Raw genomic sequence first — 9,901 nt, 5'->3', positions numbered from 1 at the left:
CAACCCTCCCCCAATGCAGCCTGCGACCCCTTTCCCCCCCCCCCCCAAGCTCTTTGTTCCCAGGCTTTCACACAACATCTGTCAGCCTAATGTATTGTTCATCCCTTGAGAGAGACTGCTGAGCACAGTGTGGAGTGAAGTCAGAGGCCCTCTGAATCCTCACGTGTTAGCAGCATAGGATAGGGCACTATAGTGTGCAAGAGGGAAATCACGCAGGGCGAGGAGAAAGGGGGGCTGCTTTACTGATGGCTCCTCTGGTCCTGTCTTCCAGCTCCTGATAACAATAGGGCTGGTGTTGGCAAACATCTGCTCATTGTACAAGAGCCCAGTCCTAATAACTAACTTGGGGTCAGATATGAAAGAAATACAAGTTGCTGTAATTTATCACACCCTGCTGTATTCCATAGTTTAGTACATGTTCTTCAGGTCCCTTAAATTTAGTCTTACCTGCTTCTACATAACCACCCCCTATTCACAGGTTCTCTCTGAATTTGTCCCTCTGATTCCAAGATTCAGGTTGTTGCAACTTGTGTGTTGAATGGCCAGACAAGAGGAATGGAGGGAGGGGGATGGGGGGGGCACACCTGCTTCTGGGTCCATCAGCGCACAAGTTACTTGATGTAAGCTCCCTCATTCACATGCTGGTACTGCTCCTTACAATTCTGACACACACCTGGATGTTTCAGATCTTCCCTTTCAAACCTTCAGGTCTGAGATCAGTAATATCATGGGGGAGAGGTGACAAGGGCACCAGCTGTGGGTGCTGACTTGGGGAGGAGGAGAGAGGTGCAAAAATAGTAGCTGCTGTGCTGCTGCTCCATGCACCACAACCACACAGGGCAAGGAACTGCCCGGTTAAGCTTCTGTCCAAAACTCGTACAGATCTTACAGCCATCTCAAGCTCCACCAGCAAGTGTTCCTGCTGAGAGCAACCTACAGATCCTGGCTGCAATTGGTAAGCATTTGAACCAGCTGTTACTGACCTCTGTGCTGCCGCACCACAGAGTCAGGCAGTGGTCTTTAGCGTGGCTCCAGGCTGTCTTCATGCTCTCCTCACTCAGAACCATGAGCTCACCACTACCTGCAGGCTGGTACCTGGGCACAGGGAAAAATTAGTCCTGAACTGAAGCCCCTGGAAAAAGGATGATGCTGATGCCAGACAGTGGCTCACCTCAGTGTTGTGTGCTGTGTCGAAAGTTCCAGCTTCTTGCAGACCATGTCCAAAATCTCTCTGTAGGCGAGTTGAGGTCTAGCTTCCATTGCTACCGTGTACTTGTAGTGCACCTTGAGAATGTATGGGGTTGGAACAGCTGAGTCTCCCACCTGCAGGCAGTGAAATGGATCTGAATTGGCAATCTGTACATCAGCATTTACATTTGACTGATTGTGCAGATACAGAAAGATGCATTAGGAGGAGAAAAGCGGGACCTGCATGAGCTGGACCTGGCAATGGAATATGAAACTGTTTGTCTCTAGGACACTGTTTCAAATCTGAGCTAAGTCGCTGGTGACCAAAAGCCTGTTAGCATCTGTTATCAGGAAAACTGATAATATGTGCACAAGTACAACAGGTGGCTTTGATCCTTTTCCCAGCAGACCGGTATTCTTGTCACCAAAGCCACTACTACAAGAAAGTTTAAACACCCAATGCTGGCAGTTTTTAGAAACCCAGGTGTGTGAGCCATAGTGACAAACTCCTTATTTGATGAATCCTTAAGCAGGTTTGGGGTTATTTTGGGCAAATGGGGTGAGGTAAACATAAGCCTGTCCTGCTTGGACAGGGAAGGAGATAAAGGATATCAATAACTGATTTTTACTACAAGCGTAAAAAGATCAAAGCGTCTGGCAGTCTTCACATGACATTTATAGTTTCATAGTTTCTAGGGTTGGAAGGGACCTGAGCAGATCATCTAGTCCGACCCCCTGCCATGGCAGGAAAGAGTACTGGGGTCAAACGACCCCAGTAAGGTGTTCATCTAGCCTCCTCTTAAAGACCCCCAGGGTAGGAGCTTCCGCCACTTCTCTTGGAAGTTGGTTCCAGATCCTAGCTGCCCTGACTGTGAAGTAGTACCTCCTGATATCCAGCCTAAATCTACCCTCTAGCAGCTTGTGACCGTTATTCCTGGTCACTTCTTGCAGTGCTTGGGGGAACAGGGACTTCCCCAGTGCCTGATGATCCCCCCTCAGCCTTCTCTTCTGGAGGCTGAACAGGTTCAGGTCCTGTAGCCTCTCCTCATAAGGCCTGACCTGCTGCCCCCTGATCATACGATGCCCTGAGTCTTATGATTTAGGTGCCCTGAGTCTTATCAAACATTTCAGAAAGGCCCTTAGCTTTTATCTTCTTTGAAAAAGTCAAGCAGCTTTAAAAATTTGCTAGTACTGCAGTGATTGGAGGTGCCCAAATGATCACCCTGATATACAACAAATGCACACCCATATCATGGGCACAGTATATCCACTGCTGAAGAACTTGGGTCCACAAATTCACCACAATGCAGGATTTGTTACCTTTTGCTCTTTCATCTGCTGTTTGTCAGAAGTAACAGGAGCGTGATCTGAACAGAATGGGAAGGCAAAGTAAACTGGTCAGTGACTGGACTCCAATCAGGTAACTCTTGTCCTTCTGCATATGGAAATATATGCTCTGACTTGCTGCGGCTCCTTCCTGCTAACATGGCATTACATCCAACAACAACAAAGCCCAGTAGCTTGGTTAGGTTGCTACAAGAGGTAATCTAACTGGTTTAGTTTTAAATTACCAGTATCCTCTCTGTGCCTCCATTTCTCCAGACTGCAGAGAACTCTGTTTCATGGACGTATTATAAGACTAAATTTGCAGGGGGTTGACTTCAGTGGAGCTGTGACAGATTGTCCCAAGAAAGATCTGCTCCCATGGTCCATTGACATTCTTTGACATTCTCAATGAAATGTCCCACAGAAGTGCCACAGTGCTCTTCACTTTGTTCTAAGGATTTTGGTGCAATAAAAGTGCTTCTGGAGCTGGAGATTTCCTGAGACTTATGACCCAAAGAGGGTTAAATTTATAATTGCTCAGCTAAGCTTGCAGGGTGACTCACTGTTTAGGACGGGTAGGGGATTAAAAAGTATTTCTCTGTGGAAAACATTTTAGAAAAAAAAAGGAAGGGTGTTTTTCAAGTTTTCAAAAAATCTGAAATTTGCTAGGGAAAAAACAACCACACTTTCATTTTAAATAAACAAGTCTGTTTAATGAAAATTCAGCCCCGTCCTTCTGTTTCCTTTCACCTGAATGTGGCTTTGTTTGGGGCAACAGATTTTATTCAGAAAGTGAATGTTCTGTTCCAAACATGCCAGTTGGTTTCTGCCTGAAACCAGCCCGTTTTAAAGAAAGCTTTGTTTGGCAGAGCAAGATTGCAATTGGCTATTGCCACCACCCTGCCATATTGATAGCCTCAGCAGAGGCCAAAATGTAGCACCCTAGAAGTTGTCTTCTGGATCCTGACGGACACTTAATGCTACAGGTGTTTTGCAGATGCCTGTTCCCTCCCTGTCCTGGGGTTATGAAGCATTTCACTCTTCAGGATTGTCAACCCACCACATCCACCAGCACAGGTATTAATCTAAAGTAATACCAGGATGCTAAGAACAGCTGTCTCTGTTAGGCAATTTCTATTGTCTAACAGAAAAGTCTCTGTAGCGTGGGTCCCCTAGAAAAGTCTGGATTTTGGACTTCAACAGAGGTTTCAAATCTGGGAATTGAGACCACTTGCTCCCCACCAATTATTTTGGATCTCGTACACTTGTCTAAATCTTTCCTGGCTTAAACACTGTGAGGTAGCACAAGGAGTGCCCTGTTGCAACAGTTGTCTAGTCTGCCACAGAAGGCATCCTGCTTTTGTGTTCTTGTGGCAAATAGCTCCAATTAACTCTTGAACCAGAAGACTGTCCTTGCTTGTGCCTAGGACCCAAAGCACTTCCACACCTTCACAGAGGTCACTAGCCTCTCCTTCTTTCAGGCCAAGCCTGTTAAATCAGTGTGGCACTGGAGATCACCAGGACATAGAGGAAAGTCATCCCCTTTGCTTAGCAGAAAAATTCCCCACTGCAAACAGCTCCATCCTAAGTGCTACAACAAACCAAAGAACAGGTGCAACCCCAGGTAGCAGTACTGTTTGTTCTTTTGCTGAATTCCCTGTCCTGAGGACTGAGCAAGATGGGTTCTCCTAGCTCCCTTGCTCTGGCAGAGTCTCTACCTTGTGCCTCCATCTGTAGAATGGGGGTGTCCTGTACCCTGAGCCTGCAGCACCCACGTGAGTCATGTGCATGCTGAAAGGAGGTGCAGCCACAAAGGGGCTCAACCTCATGCCCTGATGCTCAGCAAGACTTTTGGGGTGAGTCTGACCACCCGGACAGCATCTAGACAGACAGACCCAAAGGGACTTAGGAGCACACATGACTTAAAACAAGTCCTTTTGAGGGTTAAAGTCACTTGCAAGTCCCACCCCTGCTTGTGTCCCGTTCTCAGCCTTATACAATGCTGCAACCAAGTGAGGGACAGGCCCTGTCCCTGGCTGCAGAAGCAATGGCTGCAGCTGGCTGGGGCAGACACAGCAGAACAGGGGATGCCTGGGAGTGGAAGGACACACTGTCGAGGTGGGTGATAGACCCAGAGTGCCTGGCCCTGAAAGATCTGCCCACAAGCCATTGCTCCCTGGGTGCTTCCCGAGGGCCCGTGGTTGCTGACCTGGTGCTGCCTGCCTGGGCTTTTCTGGAGCATTGAAACTGGGTGGGTCAGGAATGTCGAGCTCTGGGGATTTTTCCTCCTGTGTGGGATGCAAAAATAGTTAGTGTTACCATGACTGCTCAGAGGACACTTAGTAGGGGAAGCTCCAGGTAGCTGAGATTCCTCTGCTCTCCATGGGAGCTTCCCTGTTAGCACAAGAGGTGCAGTTGCTGCTTTAGGGGGGCAGGAGCAAAGCATCCAATTCCTGCTGAGAGATGCTGCTTGCAGGTATCCTAGTCCCGTGCTTGCAGCTGCACTAGTCCCCAGGAGTAAAATGGCTTCCTGCTGGAGAGCTGCTATTCTGCTTCCTTTCCCTTCCCCCACCCCTCCCTGCGCTGCTAGTTTGCCAGACTGCCTTACCCACTGGTGAGGTTTGTTCTGTAGCTCCACCGCCTCAAGGTAGTTGAATGGAACAATCCCTTTCTGGGAGGAGGAAAAACAGAGAAACTGGGGTGTGTTTATACATTCATGTCACAAGGTGGTGACGGCTGTGCCAGAGAAGAGCAGGTCTACTTGGTCCAACCCCTGCCCTTACTCTGGGCATGACTCCATAACCCATAGCCCTGCGGGGCAGCTGCTGCAGAGTTTAAAAAGTTTCTCTTGAGCCTTGAGGCCTCTTTCAATTCAAGCTGGTGTCTGAACAGCCTCCCAGGCTCTGGCTGTGTTGTGTCAGCAGGGGAGGAATGTTTCCTTGTTCCTTGACCCAAAGCTAAGCACAGGGAGGCACCCCTGCATGGTGGCTGATCAGACAGGAGCATACTGCTGAGTTAGGAAGGTCGTGTGCACTGACATGACTCTGGGGTGAATACATGTGGGGCTCGGATGCTGGCTGATGGGAAGTAACAGAATGACGGGGTGTTGTTTAAAGAGCTCCCCGACTGATCTAAGGCACCCTCAGAAACATCTGCATTCACAGCATGCCCCAGCCCAGCTGTGTTGGTAACAAGATCTCAGTGATGTGGGTCAACTCCAGTGCTTCAGCCAGAACGGAGCAAAACATGAAGCAACCCAACGAGCCAGTCTGCCCAAGCCCTCATAAATGCTACCAATGGCCTTGTAGGTCCCTTGTGCTGGGTACTCTGCAAGTACCTTCCCGTTGAATATAACAGTGGCCCAGTTGTCAATTCCCCTCTTCAGGACAAAGACGATGTTCCCTGGAAGGACTGCCAGTTCCTCAGAAGTCTCGGGCGTGAACTCGAACAGGACTCTGTGAGGTTCTCCTTCCAAAGCCCTGCATGGGGAAGTGATGGCTCAGTCACTTAGAGCTGGGGTGAAAGCCCATCCCCCTTTCCATCATAGCAGCGTGCAGTTCTTCCGTCTCTCACTTTCCTGGTCCCTTCCCCTGCCCTACTTTCACTGGGTAAAAGCAATACCTTAATCAACCCCTCTCTGCTCACCCTTGTGGACTCAGTGGGAAGAGGCTGAGCTGTTTTACAGATGGATGTAAAGAGGAGGAACATTGACTTACTCAAGGTCTGTACAGCTAGTCAGTGGCAGGGATGGAAAGAACTCAGCAGTCCTGATTCCCTTTTAAAACCATCGCTTCACATTTGGGTAGTAACACTAAGTCATAAGATTGTTATTCTCTTGGTTTAGGAAGCCACTGGATCCTTAAGATGGGATCCACAGAGCAGCTGTCTATTTTACTGAGATCCAGTTTGGGCATCGTGGCCTGGCCCAAATCACCCTCCTCCCCTCAGATGCACTCTCCATTTCTCTGGCTGTGAGCCTGCAGCTACTGTTCCCTAGTAGCACCCCTCCCCTCTCCTAGTCCCAGCGCTGTTTGCAGAATGGGAGGGAGGTGAGAGAGAGGAGGGAGCTCATTCTGGCTGCCTCAGGGAGGCTCCAATCTACCTGCTCTAGCACTGGCTGAGAAAACCCCAGACTGACCTCCCTCTGCTCCCTTTCCCACCCCTCCCATTCTGAAAACAGCACTGGGGCTGGGAAGCAGTGCAGACACAAGTTACTGAAGTCACTCCATTTTGGAGCACCTTCATCTGAATCCTCATGCAATGATTTTTGCAGGATTGGGCCCTTTTAAAGAGCTCTACAGCTGTGCACTTGTGTTTGGTCACGGTTGTAGAGTGCTTTCAGGGACCAGATCAGGTGAAAAGTGTAACTTCTGTCTGTGCCTTGTGATCATGATTTAAAACCAGAGCCTCATTAGCTCACATATCTGCTGCTTATGGCATTTCTCTAGCCCTACTGCTAGCCTGTTTGCTGCAGTGCTGAGCTTAAGCAAGTCTCTATGTCTTCTCATGTTGTTTTTTATCTCCTGGTTTTCATGTTGCTTACCTGAGGATTTCTGGTGTCTTTGGTCGGGGTGGAGGATCTGAGGCCTGCAAGCAAACAAACCAAATCCTACATAAACCTACTTGGTTCACACCCTCCACAGAGGAATCCCTCAGGCCTTCAACATTCTTGATGCCCTTCTCCAGCCAGTTTTTTTTTTCTCCCACTAATTATTTTTTCAGCTGAGGTGATTCAAAGCTCCCAGAGGCTAGCAATATTAAAGTGGGCCCCAGTATTCACTCCTAAGGTGGTGTCTTAGCAGCTTCTTACCATTCTGTGAATTGCCTGCTTATTCTTACTATGGGGTTCATTTTGGCGCACACCAGGATGATAACATGACCCCATGATTACCACACTTCCTTGACAGCCTCTTGAGGAACTGTAATGAAAGCTTTTTGGGTGGCTTAAGGACCAGAATAAATCTTAATTTCTCAATAAGAGCAAATGACAAAAGTCTCAGAGTCAGAAAACTGTGACTAGCAGAAGAGAGAGAGGAAAAAATAAAATAAAAAGAGAATTACACTAATTGTGTGAGAATTTTAGTAAGTTACTGAAAACCCATCCATGCCTATATTTGTTTCCTTACTCTCTGTAGTGCTGAACGGGCTGCCATGTTTCCAGCCAACATTTACTCACCTGTGGCTGAAGTGCCGCAAACCCTGAAAAATTATCCTTGTCAACCACAGATGCCACAACCTGGAGCCAAAGAAGGACATTTAGTTAGTTATGTGGTTATTATTGGCTTTTCCTCAGCTTTAATTCCTGCTCGTATCCTGCTAATTCCTACTAATATCATTCTCTTGCTTGCAGCTTGCTCTGATCCAAGCAGTTTATGTCCCAGACTCCATAGATTTGGAAACTCCTAGCTACCTGCCTGCGTTTCAATACATTCTTGTCTCTGCAGCCAGGATGTTGCTCAAGTGTTTTTAGCACCAAGGAACATCCAGGTGCTAAGAACTGCTGTGACTTCACCCATCCCAAAACTGAAATCAGCTTTCAGCTCTCACCCTCAACACCCTCAAGGGGATCCTGACAAGTTAGCATTAATTTATATCATTAATGTGTGATGCTCAAAGGAATTACATTTCTAAATCCTTTTCAGTGTGATTGGAGCACCTCAATAGCTCTTAGGTTTCTTTGAAAATCCCAGCCTTTAAAAAGTCTCCATGTTGCTGACAGCCCCTTGGAATATTTGATCTGCTGGAGTGATACCTGTCTGATCCACTTTGCACGTCTGCCACTGCTGCTTTGTTTTTCTGTTTCCATTTTTCTCTGTGTCTCATGAACCGTAATATTTGGCTTTCACCCAGTAGAAGAAAATGCTTCTTTTATTATTAACATCTTGACCCCTGTCCAAGTTCAGCTGTGGCGTGGCCTTAGTGGAGTTTGTTTAGGGGCGTTCGATCAAGAAAACTTGGAAACTCTCAAACCAAAAGCATGCATCATATTTGACTAGCATGTGCCCCCAGAAGCATTTGTGAAAAGGAGCAGGAGCTGTGGTGGATCAGTTCCAGTGAAATGCTAAATGAGTATTTCCTTGTGTCCAGCTAAGGACTGAGAGCATCAGGGCAGGAGGGGGAGTCATCCTGCAAACAGGTGCATGCAGCTTCTAAATTCTACCACAGTTTTGCCTCTCAGTTCCCTCCCTCAGCATCTGCCTCAGCTTCTTGGGGCAAAAAGCATCTGCCACTCTGTCCTGCTCATGTTCTCAGCACCCAACACACAATGAATAACGGTGATGATTTCCTGGGCAGAGACCACCCCATTGCCCCCCCTCTCATATTTGGCTTGAAAGCAGTATGTGAACTTTTTCCTACCGTAGCTTTTCCCAGGTAATCTTTCTTCTCCAGCTGAGCCACTTGCTTCTCATTTGGCCTAAACAGCTTCCCCAGGGGGATCACCACTGGCTCAAATAATTGTTGCTTCTGTAGCATACAGAAGTCATAGGGACATGTTGAAAGCACAGACAGTTCCAGCATTGCCCGCCTTTTATCTCTTCATGTAGCTCTTTTTGGGTGAACTTAGCCCATGTACTACACAGCTTCAGTCCTAGCCCTCCCCAAAACCCTTCATTCACATTTTCCGCATATGCTCCGAAACCCATGTTCATATATTAATCCCCAGCTCTTGGCTGCTTTTGTAAAGCCTCTGATACAGGATAGTTCCCCTTCTTTATAGAATTCAGTCTCTTTTATCCCTATAAGGCCCTTGCTTTTTCAGTGGCAGCTACGATGGGCACTGAGGTACCTCAAGCATAGAGAAGAGTTGCATTTAGTGCAACTGTCCCCACCACCATGAACGTTACATGCCTCCTGAGGCTGAGGGGGCATAGCAAGCTCCCACAGGTGGCAGTGGCAGTGTCCGCAACAGGGGCACGGTGGCGGGAAGCGGGGAGCTCCCACAGGCTACCACAGTGGTGTCAGTGGTGGGGGCAGGCCGAGCAGGGAGCTCCCGTGGGTGGCTGCGGCGGTGTCCGTGGCTGGGGGGAGGGGAGGGTGCCAAGCGGTGAAAAATAGAGGACATAAAGGCGTCCAGTTTCATATCAATAGAGGACAAAGGACCAGAAAACCGGACTGTCCTCTATAAAACGGGATGAATGGCCACCCTAGTGGCAGCCCAGGAAGGAATCAACATGTGAAGAAATTATTCTTTACCAAAATGGCTTGCATAGCCTTATCAATCTTGTTGTGTCGAGGCTCGCTCTTCATGCTCATTGCCAAGATGAGGTGCTCTTCTGCTTTTTTCCAGTCCTCCAGTTTGGCGTAGACCAGAGCTATGTTGTATAACACCTGCAAAAAGGAAATTTGTTAAGAAAAACAAAGGGTCAATGAATGGAGCTTCTCAAGT

The 9,901-nt window shown here is 48.0% G+C and overlaps 1 protein-coding gene across 1 annotated transcript in view; it reads right to left on the bottom strand.

Annotated features, from left to right (window-relative positions):
- Nucleotides 1-9,901, bottom strand: part of NCF2 (neutrophil cytosolic factor 2) — a 37,906-nt gene that overhangs the window by 19,440 nt on the left and 8,565 nt on the right. Inside the window, exons 4-13 of the mRNA XM_019501745.1 lie at nt 9,709-9,843; nt 8,872-8,979; nt 7,691-7,750; nt 7,058-7,101; nt 5,852-5,993; nt 5,123-5,185; nt 4,724-4,802; nt 2,509-2,555; nt 1,172-1,323; nt 984-1,095 (exon numbers count right to left, since the gene is read on the bottom strand). Coding sequence (XP_019357290.1) covers nt 984-1,095; nt 1,172-1,323; nt 2,509-2,555; nt 4,724-4,802; nt 5,123-5,185; nt 5,852-5,993; nt 7,058-7,101; nt 7,691-7,750; nt 8,872-8,979; nt 9,709-9,843 — 942 coding nt within the window. The remainder of the gene's footprint in view (nt 1-983; nt 1,096-1,171; nt 1,324-2,508; nt 2,556-4,723; nt 4,803-5,122; nt 5,186-5,851; nt 5,994-7,057; nt 7,102-7,690; nt 7,751-8,871; nt 8,980-9,708; nt 9,844-9,901) is intronic.

The sequence above is a fragment of the Gavialis gangeticus genome, unplaced genomic scaffold (assembly GCF_001723915.1).
Source record: "Gavialis gangeticus isolate Ggan-Ray unplaced genomic scaffold, GavGan_comp1, whole genome shotgun sequence".
NCBI classification, from domain to species: Eukaryota; Metazoa; Chordata; order Crocodylia; family Gavialidae; genus Gavialis; species Gavialis gangeticus.
The sequence above is the reverse complement of the archived record's forward strand: the minus strand, read 5'-3'. Positions and strand labels throughout refer to the sequence as shown.